The following is a 16,928-nucleotide window of genomic DNA, read 5'->3' as shown; positions in this document are numbered from 1 at the left end:
GCTGCTGGTTGTACCACTTTCCAGAGTTATTTCAATCGCCCGTAGTAGTGGTAGTCGTAGTTTACTTCTTTTTTTCGCGGATTGTACGAATTTAAAAACGTCGATCGGACGTATGTAATATCTAATAATATATATGCATCTACATATACATATGTGTATGTGTGTGGAGCATAAGCCGAGACCATTGTGAAACTCTCCGATTGGGTCGTAACGCGATAGGTCATCGCGAATCAAATCGCATATAGAAAACCGATATATTGTAAAAGAATGCAAAGAAAAATGTCGACGTGGCGAGCGACGAAATCTAAACCGTCGAAAATCGTGGAGGGAACGTAGAGTCCGCGCGCACGGCCTCACCACGAAGGAGGAGGAGAAGAGGAGGAGGAGGAGGAGGAGAAAGAAGAAGAAGAAGAAGAAGAAGAAGCAGAAGAAGAAGAAGAAGAAGCAGAAGAAGAAGAAGAAGAAGAAGAAGAAGCAGAAGAAGAAGAAGAAGAAGAAGAAGAAGAAGAAGAAGAGGTGAAGGAGGAGGAAAGGAAAGGAAAGGAAAGGAAAGGAAAGGAGTGGAGAGGAGAGGAGAGGAGGGAGGGTAGGAGCAAAAAAGCAAAGTGGAATCGGGCACACGCGGTTCGTGCAGACGGTTAAGGTCTAACGCAATTGCAGTTTGCCTCGTGGCTGCGTGCAGCGCGCGGTGTTGAAGGGGGTAGGCGAGGGGAAGAAGGCGGGGTGGCGGCGGGGGCTGGAGCGCAGCGCAGTGACGGCAGCATAGGGGCAATAGAGGGCAACGCACCCGGTCAGCCTTGGCATGAATTGAGTCTAGCAACGCGAAAGTGAGGTTAGCCGATGCAGTTGCGCCGGCCAGATAGTCCTCTCTTTTGCAAAAGGGCGTATCTCCAGAATATTTCTGCTCGCTTCGATACCACCGCACTTTCCCTTCTCCCACCTTTCTTTTTCGTCTTTCTTCGTTCTCCCTTCATCATCATCATCATCATCATCATCATCATCATCATCATCATCATCATCTTCTTCTTCTTCTTCTTCTTCATCTTCATCATCATCATTATCATCATCATCATCGTCATCATCATCATCATCTTCTTCTTCTTCTTCTTCTTTTTCTTCTTGTTTTTTCTTTTTCTTTTTTCGCGTCGATGAAAATTCAATTTCCTCTACTTTTATATCCTTGTTTTAGACTCAACTTCCCTAATCTTTGAAATAGCAATTCTCTTTCCTCATCTTCAAAGTAGCAATTCTATTTTCTCATCTTCGAAATAGTAATCCTCTTTTCTTCAGTCGATTCTCCACCACATAGCATTTCCATGTTACGTTTTCTATTTTCCCAGATACTCTTTCAGTGATCGTTATCTTTTTTATCGTGACGATCTATGTACTACGTATATATATATATATATATATATATATATATATATATATATATATATATTGGTTGAAGAAAGAAACGGACATCGCGTCCGTGTTCCGAGAAACGCCTTACGATACGTAAACTGCAATTTATGAGACTGCAATTGAACGACATATGTTAATTCCCGAGTCGTACGGGTCAACGGTCTACCTTCGATCAGTCAAAATAAAAATAAAAAAAGGGAGAAGAAAAGAGAAAAAAGAAAAAAGAAGAAGAAGAAAAAGAAGGAGAAGGAGAAAAAATAAACGATGTACTTCATTCTTGATATAATATGAAATATCATATTTAAATCGCATTTAAATCGAAGATTTCGACAAGATTAGTTAGAATCGAGATCGAGAATCAAAAGCACAAAGGAGTTGAAGAGATTAATTCTTCTTTTAATAAAAATATAGAGGATGGAAATAGAAAAGTGTATATATATATATATACACACACACACACACACACACACACATACACATATATATATATTTATGTATGTATGTACATATGTGCAATTCACGCGAGCAAGAATATATCCGATGTTCTTTTGCGAACGAGCGAGTACCGTTGCACGCGCTCTTCCTTCTTCGACGGTGCAACGAGAGGGGAATGCAGTCGTGGTAAAAGCAGACGGAAAGATAGATAGGGAGAAAGAGGGAAAAAGAGGAAGAGAGAGAGAGAAAAAGAGCGAGGTAGCGTGGGGGAAGTGTAGGACGCGTCGAGCGGGATTGGAGAAGACGAAAAGCGCAGCACAGGGTGGGGATCGCAGGCTGCTTTTGAAAAAACCGCGAAGCTTTAAGAAGGCACGCCATGCTCCCCACCACCGAGTACTACGCAGGCAACTAGCGCCCGACATAGACAAGCGCCGCGTTTTCCTATTACTCTTACAAATAGTTTCGCGTACGGTGATGATAGTTTTCCGATAGTCGTGCTGAACTTTACACCAAGTATCGTGTTTTTAATCATAGAAATCTTTTCGCTTACATAGAAATTTTTATATGATTTTTCTTTTTATATTTTTTTCATTAACATCTATATGTATATATATATATATATATATATATATATATATATATATATACATATTTATTATAATATGCCCTTTTTTATCATTAGGATCATTAGAATGGTCGAGTACGACGATCATTTGCGGAAAATTCTATTTCGCGATATCTTATATAGTACAATAAAAATTATATAGTTTCGATTTAATGGAGAATATTTTCTTAAATTTTTGATATATTTCCTTGATATCGATGTTCTTGATATCAATCGTTGATAATCCTTTACTTGTATAAATTCTTTTCTAATTCTCGCGAACGCGAACTTAGAAATCGATAAACGTGTGAATCGTATAAGTGTATAAACGTATTAACGTGTTGTAAATGAATAAGTGCATACGACGCGTTTATTGCAAAAGTGTGAGAAAAACATGCACGGATATTCGGTTAGAATAATGTTTTTCAAGCTATTGAGAAAGTGTATCTTTCTAAATAGAACGTCCTTCTCCGCTAAAATTCGTGAAGAACGAGGGGAAGGTATCGTTTGAAAATAGTTCGCGCAAGAATCGTGCCTGAAACGAGGACGAGGATATTTATCTCATACGATTTTAACGGATTATTTCATCTTTCCGAGCATCGCGAGTACGGTCAATAGGTAATTTAGTTATTTATTTAACGTTATCATTCCTACTTTCGAGAATGCTTAAAATCCTAAAAAAAAAAATTTGTCGATTCGTACCAAGATTTGGAAATGTAAGACTAAGTCTCTTCTTGTTCACCATTTTCTCGGTATAATTTAGAACACGCAGTTGCATCAGCTAAACCAAGCCCGCGTGCATATATACATTTCGAAATACTTCGAGTATGCCGAACAAATGTTGACTTTGCGATCGGACGTTTATGCGATTTTACATTATGTACAATCCGGGTCATAGAATATTAAAAGAGCGAAAAAAAAGAAAGGAAGAAAGACATTTTCTTGATCGATTTGATTTCACGCGACACGTGTCTTGTTCTCCGCTCTAAGAAAAAAAAAAAAAGAAAGAGAAAAAAAGAAAGAAAACGGATAACTAAAAAGATAAATATTACATCTAATTCTTTCTCTTAAAATTAACGATAAGAATAATAATAACAATAATAAAATAAAATATAATATATAGATTCATTGATAGAACAACGATTCGTTCGCGGAAGGACCGTTCTTCAAAATTCCATCGAAGGCAAAGTAAAACACGAATTATCGTGCAACAGGTTGTTTCCTTGTTACTCTTGCACAGTCGCTCGACAAGGCGAAACAACAGCACGATACCTGATTCAACTTGACTCATTGTCAGCTCCGAACGCAAAGTCCACGCCGACAGAGCGTAGACTCCTAAGTCAACATGTACCGGCCCTTATCGCGTCGCGAGACTTGTCTGATGCATAGTTTTTTGAACTCCGTTATCAGCCACCCTGTGATTTCTGTCGCAACCGCAAGCTCTAATCGCAAAACTTGTCGTCGAAAGAGTAACGAATCGACAAAATGAGAAAGCACATTTTTATAATCAGTTTCAATAATTTTTAATGACGCAACAATATCTGTTATCATTGTATCATTGTATTAAAAAAAAAAGAGAGAGAGAGAGAAAGAAAGAGAGAGAAAAGGAAGAAAAAAAGAAAGAGAGAAAAAGAAAGAAAGCAAATTCATTCGAACAGAAAAAAATCGTTTTAGGAATCATTTAGATGTCATAAAAGTTGCGGATATTTGGGTACTTAGATACATGAACGTTAGGTGAACACATATGGACACACCTTTATCGCGAGCACATCGCGTGCAACTCGTGCAATTCGTGCAGTCAGCACAGCCTGCACATACTTCGGCCGTACCGAATGCAAGGTGACGGAGATGCACGCACGGCTTTATTCCCTTGCAACTTGACACACTCGTTTAATCATATATGTATGTATGTATGTATAATACCGACTTCGAATCTCCGCTGGTCGAATGTTCGAACATGAATTTCCGAACAAATCGCTCTTTATTCTATTCATATTATTATTTTAAAAACGTGTACGTTTTTACCGCTTGCGGCTGTTCTCGCGTGACTCTTTACGTATATACGTTTAAATCGATAACAATATGGGATAATAGTTTATAAGAGAAAGTGAAATTATTCGTTGAAATCACCGGAGAAAAAGAAAGGAAGAAAAAGAGATAGATTTAATAGAAATAGAAATAAAAATTGGAGATATAGAAAAGGAGGAAACTGATTAGAAAAATGGATTTGTCAACAATTACCGTCATCTTTTCAACGAGAGCGACAATCGTCTTTTCGAAAAATGAATATTTATTTACAAAAAGTCTGTATTCAATTTGAAGATAACTTACAGTCAGTCATATTCATAGATTTTAAATAAGATTGCTCGTTAACGCGTTAAACATCATCGTAAATATCTGATAGTTGGCAAAAACGTGAGATCGCAATATAATAATTTCTCCTGGGCATGATTTGCACTATTGCTTCTCAAAACGTAGTAATGTTTTCGTCATTTGCTTCACTCTTATCACACGTTTTATTTCGAAACAATTTTTATCATAACAGCACGTACATTAATATAGAAAACTCGTAATGGCATTATCATGAGGATATTTAAATGATTGGTCCAGATTTCGTCTCCCATGAGATATACTGGTAAATCATATCGAATTAAGCAAAATTTTCTTAAAGGACTTTTATAAATATATTCAAAAAAGTCGTAACATATGAATTTAAAAAAAAAAAAAGATAAAGAAAAAATTCGAGATCGAAGAACAAAAAATCACGATGGGAGATGCATACTGTCCAATATTTTTCACATCTCTACAGCTGAAATGCTTTTTTAAAGATACAACAAAAATACTATGCATTATGAAGTACTTCTAAATATATGGACTTTACTTTTTGTGTAATCTCAGCATCTTTGTGCAAAATAGTCGCAATACTGAAGAAAGCAAGTAAGTTGCATTTATACTTTATGAAACGATGTGTCTTATAACTAATTAAGCACCCACATAAACATATAACATTGTTAGTTTTTTCAATTTAACTACGTGTAGACAAATTTGTTATTCTAAGTAAACAACTGATCTTTTCGCGTTTACAGAAAACAAATTATCTATCCATGACGGATGCGTAATTTATAGCTTTCAAGATTATACGTATGTACAATCAAATTCTATCGCACGCAATTATTTTATATTAAACTATATGTTTGTACCCACATTGCTATCTAGAAAAATATTAGTCTTTAAAATGGTGAATTCATCCCAAGTTTTGTACCAAATTCCAAACGGGCCCTTTTTTGATATCTAACGTTTAGTCTGAGGACACAATATGAGATATAATTGTAAATACAGTAATGTTTTCGAAATAAATAAATGAATGAATTACTTACTTTATCTCTTGCCATTTAACAAGTTCATTAATTGCAAAAACCAGTGGTAAAGAAATTAAGTACGATAATGGTAGATGTAGTGAAAAATTTTCTATTTGTGGTCCCTCCTCTCTTAAAAATTGGCAGAACACATGCCCTGAGAATGCTGCTTGTGCACAGATTCTAAATATATTACAAATCTTATCATAATCATAATTCTTCGAAGATTTCGCAAAACAAAAAATATCATAGCGATACTTACATTATAAATGCGCTAAAAAACCACAAATAATTGTTCGTAGATCTTTTTTTCCAAATGGAATATTCTCTATGTACAAATCCTATTGATATCGTTACTAAAAGAAAAAACAGAGAAACAATTAAAATATAATCCAAAATACTACCATCACATTGAATATATAAAAATGTATATATCGTGATATATACCATAATGTAAAACTAATATTGCTAAAGCAAAATGCTGTATTGCCAACATAACATTTGGCTTAGAACCCCAACCACCCCAAATATCTTTCCCGTGTAAATCAGGATATATATAAACACACTTAGAATCGGTTGTAACATACATCGGACATAAAACCAAAAAGGAAATATACTGTGATAAAACTACCGTTACAATAGTAGGCAAGAATTTACTACCATAACACCACAATACAAAAATTGCAACCTGTAAATAAAAGAAAATTAATTTGTTAAGAACCTGAAATGAAATGAAATTAAAATACAAACGTATTATTACCTGTCCGTTTATTATGCATTGATTCTTTCCTGTTGCTCTTTGCATTATAGTAGAATCCATAGGAGTAGCTATCATAGATATAGATAAAACTGGTATAATTAAACAGCTTAACCATACAATTTGATTTACAGACAATAAAGGCGGTAATAATAAAATAGCAGATATTGCTTGTGCAAATGAAAGAGTAACTGTACAGCACAACCAAAATTGTACACAATTCCATAAACATTTCATATAATGACGTGCCTGAGGAGAGAAAATGCGATTGTTAATCATTATTATTATTATTAGAAATACAATAAAAAGGTTCTAATCACCTCCATGATAAGATGAAAAATAGTAATTGGATCTTCGCGTTTTACGCTCAATGAACAAGCAATAGAATTTAAAGCTCTACTTAAGTCAACTGGAGATGGCCCTTGATCGGGCCTAGTTTGTGCCAATACTGGTATTTTTTGACATACTTGTGGATACAATGGTTCTACTGCAACCCTAAAAAGATAAAAATAAAGTTTTTAATGTACGATTAAAATACGTAAATTAAAATTTCAAACGTATCGTCCCTTGAAAACATGACTTACGCAGCATCGGCTTGCATAAAAATGGACATATTTTCAGCATTAGCGGATGATCCAAGAACGCATACAACTTCGCCATAATCTTGCATAATGTGCAACATTTCTCGCGTTACAGCAGTAGTGCAATCGGTGAATAAAGATACCAACAAAGGTACATTATCTATTAACTCTATATGAGGTCGTATTTTATCAATACCTCGCGGTAATTTAGCCTGCGGAAAAATATATGATTCATCATTGATAAAATTTACATCTTAATTATAAATTTTACTTACTCGATTAGATAAATCAAAATGAACGGGCGCACTTTGCTCGGTGCTATCAGTAAGGCAACTTAAAGATCGCCAAGCCTCCTGACCAGATCCTAAATCAACACTGTGCATGAGCACACTGTTTTCGCTTCTAACAGTGTCATGTTCCCTGTATCATGATTATTGAAAAATTACTTCGTCATTTAGAAATGAACTTGATAATTAATCTGCAAAATATTTATAAATGGCAATAAAGAACATACTCATAAATCATGCACATAACTTGTTATAAGTGCAAGAGTTGTGAATGAACCTAAGTAAAACTGTTTCATAAGAACGAAAAAAAAATGGGGGGAAAAAAAATGTTCTTTTTTCAATCAAGTGTTAATTAAAATCTTAAACCAAAATAAATCATAAAGATTACGATATTCGAATTACAATAATTCATAAAAAAAAAGAATGGCGAATTTTAAATAAATTAATGTAAACCTATGGCTCATGGTGCTTTTGGCTTGAATTGGCCCGGTATAGTTCCATTCAGCGGGTTCGTCTTCAAATCTCACGGTAGATATATCGGTATTTATAGCACTTGGTGCAGACATACTCATCGCTCGACTGCTGTCCAAGTTACTACTATAACAAAATATTAGATTCGATTAGGCAATATTCAATTACATTTTTTATATTTTTTATGCGGATAAATAGTTTCATATTGCAAGCACATTAAAGCAGCTACATTGCAGAATTATAGAACATACTCTATTTCATACAATATATATCATAATAGTTTTATTTGTTTGTGTTTAAAATAAAAAAAAAAAGTAAAGTTTAAAATTTAATTCTAAACTGAATAAGAACAAAATACTATATTAATATAATAAACATTTTTTTTATTCTAATATTATTTATTAAATATACTAATATTATTGAAATACTGAAATGACATTTTCTAAGCTTACCATGAGTCAGAAAAAATGATAAGATAAAATCTTAAAAAGTCTTTATGATTGATAGTGTATTTATGATAAAAAATAACGTGTAACATACCGAGGAGATATACGATTAAGCAAGTGGCTGGCCTCATCCATGCAAGAGTATTTATGCTGATGGGATTGCGTTGAGGGAGTGGGTGAGGACATGGCTGCTGCCTGGCTCACCCAACAACCCACTGGACTCTCTGACCTGGTATCGACGTGTTAGTTACGTTTGCTTAGTTATGCATTTAATAAATGTCAATTGATAAAATAACAGAAAACATGTAGCTATTGCTAATATGGGATATGTGCATGATTACTATGAATTTATTTATTAGATATATTTTGAAATGCAGAACTGTCAATTTTATGAAAATACCTGAATACTATTGCACTTTGCTTATATGAAAAAAGTCCATAATTTATAAATTAAATAATTCTGTTTTAATAAAACCACTTGAGAGAGGTGACATTCAACTGTAACCAGTTAATGAATTGTTAATGGCATTGAACCAATCATTGTTAAATTTCACAAAAAAAAAATATATAACAAATAATGTTAATAATAAAAACATATAAAAAAATAAGTGTTTATATGTATATATACGTGTGCATTTATAAGATACACAAAACAAGAACATGCCTCAAACTTCTTTTTTAAATTATTTACTAAATCTTTTTCCCATTACAAAAAAAAAAGCCAGAAATTTGCAAATAATAAATATATAAGATTATGATTATTTACCTAGTCCTTTCTGTGAGCAATGATATGTGACAATTCCATCCACTCTCAAGTCCCATTTTTTCCGAGAATACACGAGAACGTAATTCATTCTCTTTACTGAAATGAACGAATCTTATGCAGGCCCTTTCTAACTGTTCAATCAACTGGACCTGGTAAGTACGTAATAGATAAACACAAATAAATTTATGGATATAATCTCATTAACAAACACAATATTTTACCATGTCAGTCTGAGCTTGATACTGCATAGTTACCATTCCTATAAATACTTGATTACATTGAAGTTCAAAACAACTTTCAACATCATTTACATCATCATCATTATTTTCATTACACAATAAGGAATCTGTAATAAAAATATATATAAATATACATTTGAACATAATAACTTATACTAAATATATTAAATACTAATTTTACCTGTAGAATGAAATTGTCCAAGCATTCCTTTTATTTTAGGGTCAAGAACATTTCTAAAATCCCATGGTAGGGGAGTTGGACTTCTGTGCGGAGTATATAAATGTTTACTGTCTGCAGGAAGTTCTATATATATTTCTGACATTCTCTTATTAACACCTTTAGTTAATGGTCTATAAGCAAATGCAGTACAGTATGATGTTAAACTTGTTCTTTGATAAAAATCTTGTACTTTTTTCCTAAAAAATACACAATTAACGTATTTATATAGAAAACATGATTGAAACTGTTTTGTAAACTTATTGTGATGAATTAAGTCACAATTAATATATTAAGATGAATCGTGAAAAATATACCTATCAGACGCAGAAAGGGGACAAAGATCATGGCCGTCCCAAAATTCAATGCACGAATCAAGAATTATATCTGCAGTACCTTGTGTTAACAATTGTAGACTACCACCGCTACGTTCTTTTACCACCACAGCAACCATATGCGGGAATGGAAATTTCAACTTTGTTGCAATACTCAGAGATCGTGCAAATTTAATATCTCTTTTAACTTTGTCTGCTTGCTATAAATTGAAATCAATCAATTATATTTATTAAAAGTTCAAGAATAAATATATATAATGAGCTGTTTTATAACTGTTTATAACATACCACATGTCTGAATGTAGATAATTGCCTTTCTAATTGAAATATTTTTTGTGCTTGATCTCGAAATCCAATTTGCTTCGCCAATTCGCATAGGCATCTAACAACACAAGAAAAAAGATTCTAATACAATTCTTCATGACTCAGCAAATTATAATATAATTATAAAATATACCGTCTGTTTGTGACCGGCACAAGATTTTCGTTATAAACAGCTTCACAAGTAACATGGCAACAAAATTGAGTATAATGTTCTTGAGTTTCCATATTACATGTGTTCAAAAGAATTGCTAAACCCAGAGGTTTTAATGAATTTAAATGTTGTCTCCAAGAATGATCGTCAAATTGCAAACGAAATGGTAAAGCATGGTCATGTGTAAGATCCAATACTTCTGCTGTAGAATGAGATATCTCTGCAAAAAAAAAAAAAAAAATTATCATAATGAAGATTCTTACTTTTTTATTATTACAAATTATTACCATGTTGCACATAACATGCCCTATTGGAAATTTCTTTTGTATTCTCCTCATTGGGCATAGGCTCTGTTGTTTTTGCTAAACTGCCAGTGCTAATAGAAAATAATTATATAGTAAATCCCATGTTTTTTTATGTTATTTTTACATATTATTCAAATATATTTATTATTCACCTTGAAGCTGCTGATAAAGTATTGGAATTATGTAGGAAGAAAACCTTTTCTGCAGTTGGATTAGGCCAAGAAAGAATGCCTTTCTTATCTACACAACATAATGCCTAAAATACATATATTTTATAAGACTTTTTGATACCTTCATATGTTATGATGTTAACACATTCGTGGATATTCAAAGTACTTGTGCTTATTGAATAATATACTATATAAATATACTGTGATTATACAACTGACCTGTATGTTTCATACTTTACAAAATATCATGACTTTTTCTGTGCATAAATTATCTATTCACGTTGTGTCCATGGATGTGTTAACATCTAACATATATAATTCCACATACTGTGACAGAACCCAAAACATGAAGAATATTTGCAGATCTTGACATCATATGCTCTTTTCCACAAAGAATATTTAAAAAGTGTTCCTTCAATTCAAACCAATTATAAATTATTTCAGGATGACTTGGAGTTGAAATATCTGCATCTTCGAAAGGATCTACAAACTACATGTATTATCTTTATTATAAAAGATGTATATATTATAAAAGATACTTTATATAGCTGTATATTATAAAAACAAAAGTCTAACCTGAAGTTTCTTTGAAGACTGATAAAGCTTGCACAGAGCTTTAAAACGTGCCATTCCCATACAGTTTAAAAAAATCCAGCAAGTAGGAAAAATTACTGGTAATAATGGAAGAGTCACTGCTACTGGTTGTAATAGAAACATTTCAACCCAGCTTCCTATACCAAAGAGTTCTGACAGATATAAGTAACGAAACAAATTAATGGCCACAATGATACTTAAAATAAGTGGATAGGCCAATTGTTCTATATAACAGACCATCACAAGAAAACGTTTGCGATTATGATACGTAACAGGCCTGTCAAGAGCCTGATCTAAAGCCATTCTAAGATTTGTCAAATATGGAGTTTCTTGTAATTTGTATAACTTATTTTTCAATGGTAGCCTTGATTGTGGTGTGGAAAATATTTCATTTACACTATGGACTGGTGGGCTATAAACTTCTCGTGTATGCAAAGCTGATGCATCAGGATCCTAGAAATAAAGAGTATTGTACATAAATCATTAAGCTATTACTTTACAAAAAAAGGTTAATTCATGGAAAACTCACATCATATGGAACACAATAACCAGGGGACTGTTGACCAGGTTTCATCACAATTATATCTCCAACAACTAGTAATGCCCAAGGTAAATTAACTATTTGGCCATCGCGATATGTCCATTGTAAGGTTAAACATGGTGATAGAGGTGTACATAAATGTGGATAATTTTCAACATTCCATTTACATCTAGCTTGTGCATCTAAAATATAATAATACAAAATTAATTCTTTAAATAAATTTTACTATTGTATATAAAGTATATAATAATTGTTCTACAAATTAACATACTCTCAAGTTGTTTTAAAAGAACATAAATTCTACTAGGAATCTCATTATGACGTAATTTGTTATCTGACACAACTAGAATAAAATTTAAGATTGTTAAGCAGCAAATGATTAATCCTTCATATGGCAGTGTTGAATACCTATAATAGAACATTTATATATTTCAACATTCATAATACATAGCTTATAAAATGAAGATATTCTATATTTTATATTTCGTACCATGTTTCGCCTATAGACAAATATATAATAATAAGTGTGAGCCCATTGATTAACAATGCAATTGCTGATGTCCAACAAAGAGTTGTATATTGACTACGATGATGTAATGCATCCTTCAGCCAAGCTTTGTATCTTCTAAACATACATATGTTATATGTCAAATTATATAACATATAATCATAACATAAACAAGTAGTCAAAATAGAACTTTCAAAGAAAAATTGCACAAATTGTCGACATTTAAAAGTCTTAACAAATCCTTTGGATCAGCGCTGTGTCAGCTTTTTCTATGTTTGATTAATTTGAAGTTTTAATAATGACACTTAACCAAACTGGACTGTAGTTAACCCTAAATAAATAACATGCAATCGAACATTATTAATCAGTTAAGAGGAACGTTTAATATTCGATTACTTGTTTCTTCTGCATTCATCTTCGTAATCTTGTAAAACGCATTTAATATCACTTTGTAAAATACTCAAAGCCGCAGTTGTAGACAATCCAAGATCTGTCTTATATTTTCTATCTTCAACATTTTCATTTGTTTTTTGCGAGTCGTTCCTTATTCGTTCACTGTCCATATTTTAAATTATAAAATGAAATAAGTATACATAAGACATTTTTTCACCGCAATCGCAATGAGCAACAATGGGCAACGATCGACAACTACCGTGTTTAGTTCATGGTAGGGATAAAAAAGCGTGGGAGTACTGTAAAAACAATAACCTTCTCCAAAGGTAGTAGCGGCAAAAGAGAAGCTGGATATTCGATTATGCTTATTGGTTGGAAGTCATGTGACTTGAATATATCGATTCATAGCCAATAACTAACCAATCGATGAATCGATTATTAGCACAAAGAACGTGATTGGTTGACGTATCTTAACCGCGAGTTAAAAATAATCGCGAATAATTTAAATTTTTTAAAACATACGGAAGGAAATATTTCGAATTATCTTATAATAAAACAAATAAATCAGTACAATGGTCACATAAAAATAATAACGTATTTCCATGATATTTTTATTGAATCATTCGTTGTTTCTCATTTACTATATATGTTTGTATTTATGTATATACGTACGTAAAAATAAAAATTTAATCTATATTTATTGGAATGCAGTTTCTATATCTTTGCGAATAAATAATGCTAAACTTGCAGCTCCAAGACCTGTAGCGTGGCTATCACATCCAAAATCGGTATTCATATTACTTTTCGGTATAAACTCTCCATAACTGTTAAAGAATTTAAAAAATTCAAAAATATTTATTATATGTTAAGAAATCGTAATATAAATGGATATATATACACATACACACACATATATATATATATACTCGCATACCCAAATGCGCTGTAACAACCACTAGGATGAGACCAGCTTAAAATTAAATCCTCATAATGTTTATCCATGAATTCCAAATATCCTTCTGATCCACATAAAACAACTATAATTCAAGTGACATACAAGGATCAATTTTAGAATTATCATAATTATAAGTAAACGTCATAATTCTTTACCTTGTTCCATTAATAGATCTCGTGCATTATAAGGAAATCCGATCGCTTCAATGTCTATCATATCTTGAAGAATACGAGAACAATAAGTAGGTAACAATTTCAAAAATGGTATCATTCGATTTTCCTTACATCCCATCTATAATATTCATTTATATTTACATAACGTTATCGTATCTTTTTCTTTGATGAAATATTTAAACAACTATGTTTACTGATAAACTTACTGCTCTTAAAGTTTGTATAATAAGTAATCTATGCGTAAGAGGATATCCTTTTGGATTATCTTTATTCATTATCATTTGTATGCATTTGTAAGGTATCGAACATTCGTTAAATTTTTGTTTAACAATTCCGACAAGACAATAATCACTTTCGTACTCCTTCGGTCTTCCTTTCATCATTAAATCTTCGCTATTCGCATACGATAATCCTTGAGATGGAAGCGGCAGTGCCGCACCCAAAGTTTGATTTTTCCAAGATATTTCTCGCATCCAAAATTTTGGATCGTTCAATACTTTTTTTACTAATAATCAATATTTTCAGCAAGTATAGATCAACGTGTAAGATATATTGATATATAAATACAAACATAATGTACGAACATAAAGTAATTGAATACTTACACATTTTCATCTCTTCATTTATCGGAATAATTGCATTTGTTAAAATTTTCCGCGTTGTGTAAGAAAATTCCAATAATTTTCTCAAATCATGGAGATACGTTTTGTCAAGATAACAAGTATTTTCATGCAATAGTGTTTTTACTAAAAAGACTATTCCGAAAAATATACATATATATATACATATATATTTATATTGAATATTTTTATATATGTTAAATATTATTAACGATTAACATAAGTTGCTTTTTATGTATATAGAAATACTCTCACCTTCTGTTAAAGTAATCGCATAAATAGTACCAATCGTCATCTGTTGCGGTCGTTTATGTATGTATTTGATAACTTTAAAAAGAGCATTCAATTTGAGATCTGAAAGAAATTATCCATTTACAAGCAATATAACAGATCAATAATATAACAACATTAATAAATGCCCATAAATACAGTTTATTCGTGTATTTTATAAATACATAAATAAGATATTATAAAATTTTATATTTTTTGGAATATGATTTGCCGATTATTAATTTTTATGTAAATAACTAAATACCAGTACTGCAATAAACATATTAATATTTTAAGGAGAGGAAGACAGGATTTTTTCCTATATCATAATTTAGTAAATTATAATTCATAATTTAGTCACTATATCATTTTATCAAATATATATATATATATATATATATATATATATATGTATATGTATATATATATATGTATGCGTAACGGGGTGGGCTTACCATACAATGAAACTAAATATATAATTTTACATAAAATGAAAGAAACAATTTCTCTTATTATTTTTTTTTTTTGACTATTATGTTTTTTTACTATTATGTTTACGATAACGTATAATTTTGTTTAAGTCTACTATCAATTAATTTAAGTTGTAACAATACCAAAATCAGTATAGTCAAAGTCTCTTTTAGCTCCAACTAAGAAGCATCCCAGGATAGCAAAGATCAATAGAAAGCACGTAATTTTCTGAACACTCCACTCCATCGGGGAACATCCGCGACTGAGAAGAGGATCATTCGCAATTCTGGCTTTATAGAGTCTCCCCACCGTTTGTCGTCAACGTACGTACAGCCTAAACTTAACGTTATTTATCGCAAGTAAGTTTATCCTTGAGACGCAGCCGCAGCAATACTAACGATTACAGCTTTTTCTTCATGAACTCGACGTATCTTATTCGAGAAATCTTTCACTTTAAATCCAGACTCCTCACAAGGGATTACCATCGATTTTATCAACACCTACGAGTTTAGAACAAACGTTGTGTCTGAGAACAAATACAAATTCGTAGAGAAGATAAATTTCGTAGAATTAAAAAATAGAACAAGTCAGACATTATATATATATATATATATATATATATATATATATATATATATAACATCAATAAATAAAATATAATTTTATTTAATTCGTGATGGTTAGCATATTCGAAAATTTGTGGCACAATATCTAAGTTTCCATACATATTTTGACAATGATATAACATCGACTTATTAAAAAATTTTGTACTTTTTATTTAAATACCATATATTTTATCTATTCTTTTATAATGCATCTACAGTTCGATAATGATATAATTTTTTTCACATTATTACGTTCTTATCTCAATTTTATTTCAATTTATCTTGCAATTTTAATAATATTAGTTTTTTAATGATAAATATGCTCATATCTACGATAAAAGTTGTTATAATATATATTTGGAAAATAAGTTTGTTTTAATTTTTTTTTAAGATTTTGCATTTCAATTACATCTAATGTTAACTCAGATTCATTCTTTTTTATTTTGATACATACCTTTATTCATAATCATCCTTATAGCTTTATAAGAAGAATACTACACCAAACACGAGATATATCATATTGCGTATATTTTTATCAATACGTCTTTTAGGATATTCCTTAAATACACTGAATAAGTCATTAGTATTGGGCAAATCTAACGCCCAGTTTTATAATATTGTAATAATTGGAATGTCCATAATAATCAACAATATGATCGCTACTAAAGAACTTCGTGAGTACATGATGTATATTGTTATTAGAATTAAATTACTATCAATATTTTTGTGTATAGAAGTATTAATGTATGAATATTCGCACATATAATATTCAATTGGAAGTCAATATCAGAAATTAAGTAGTTTCCTTTTTAATTATACCACTTGCTATACACACATCATCCCAAATCATCATTGATAGTAACATTCCAAAGGGAACGAAGTTTCACCTTTGGAGTCATCATCTCATTTTTATCATCGCATTTTTTATATATCGCAAAATACGCTGTATA

At 31.5% G+C, this 16,928-nt stretch overlaps 2 protein-coding genes and 1 long non-coding RNA gene across 5 annotated transcripts; 1 reads left to right on the top strand and 2 right to left on the bottom strand.

Moving 5' to 3' along the window:
• The first annotated feature begins 2,524 nt into the window (after positions 1-2,524).
• On the top strand, positions 2,525-5,380 carry LOC127065050 (uncharacterized). Its single transcript, XR_007781938.1, has 2 exons — positions 2,525-3,061; positions 4,118-5,380. It is a non-coding gene; the product is annotated as an uncharacterized LOC127065050 (long non-coding RNA).
• LOC127065036 (transmembrane protein 94) lies at positions 4,714-13,350 on the bottom strand. Its single transcript, XM_050996855.1, has 24 exons — positions 12,888-13,350; positions 12,474-12,608; positions 12,255-12,391; positions 11,972-12,165; positions 11,425-11,895; positions 11,177-11,338; positions 10,831-10,934; positions 10,661-10,749; positions 10,356-10,593; positions 10,187-10,280; positions 9,881-10,098; positions 9,528-9,763; positions 9,329-9,453; positions 9,108-9,256; positions 8,436-8,570; positions 7,878-8,021; positions 7,413-7,557; positions 7,141-7,349; positions 6,877-7,051; positions 6,560-6,805; positions 6,247-6,487; positions 6,062-6,155; positions 5,821-5,982; positions 4,714-5,746 (listed from the first exon to the last, which is right to left on the bottom strand). The coding sequence occupies exons 1-24, from the start codon at positions 13,052-13,054 to the stop codon at positions 5,674-5,676; spliced, it is 4,143 nt and encodes a 1,380-aa protein (XP_050852812.1). The 5' UTR covers positions 13,055-13,350; the 3' UTR covers positions 4,714-5,673.
• Positions 13,351-13,479: 129 nt separating this feature from the next.
• LOC127065040 (uncharacterized) lies at positions 13,480-16,581 on the bottom strand. 3 transcript variants are annotated; one of them, XM_050996867.1, is made up of 8 exons: positions 16,433-16,581; positions 15,517-15,899; positions 14,888-14,986; positions 14,618-14,767; positions 14,219-14,517; positions 13,995-14,130; positions 13,789-13,921; positions 13,480-13,708 (listed from the first exon to the last, which is right to left on the bottom strand). In XM_050996867.1, exons 2-8 carry the CDS (start codon positions 15,617-15,619, stop codon positions 13,582-13,584), a joined length of 1,047 nt encoding a protein of 348 aa, XP_050852824.1. In that variant the 5' UTR covers positions 15,620-15,899; positions 16,433-16,581; the 3' UTR covers positions 13,480-13,581. The 3 variants fall into 3 exon arrangements, with proteins under 3 accessions (XP_050852824.1, XP_050852825.1, XP_050852826.1); XM_050996868.1 differs by having other exon boundaries at positions 13,795-13,921; XM_050996869.1 differs by having other exon boundaries at positions 13,819-13,921.
• Positions 16,582-16,928: the final 347 nt, after the last annotated feature.

Source organism: Vespula vulgaris, chromosome 7, assembly GCF_905475345.1.
Source record: "Vespula vulgaris chromosome 7, iyVesVulg1.1, whole genome shotgun sequence".
Classification (NCBI taxonomy): Eukaryota; Metazoa; Arthropoda; class Insecta; order Hymenoptera; family Vespidae; genus Vespula; species Vespula vulgaris.
The sequence above is the reverse complement of the archived record's forward strand: the minus strand, read 5'-3'. Positions and strand labels throughout refer to the sequence as shown.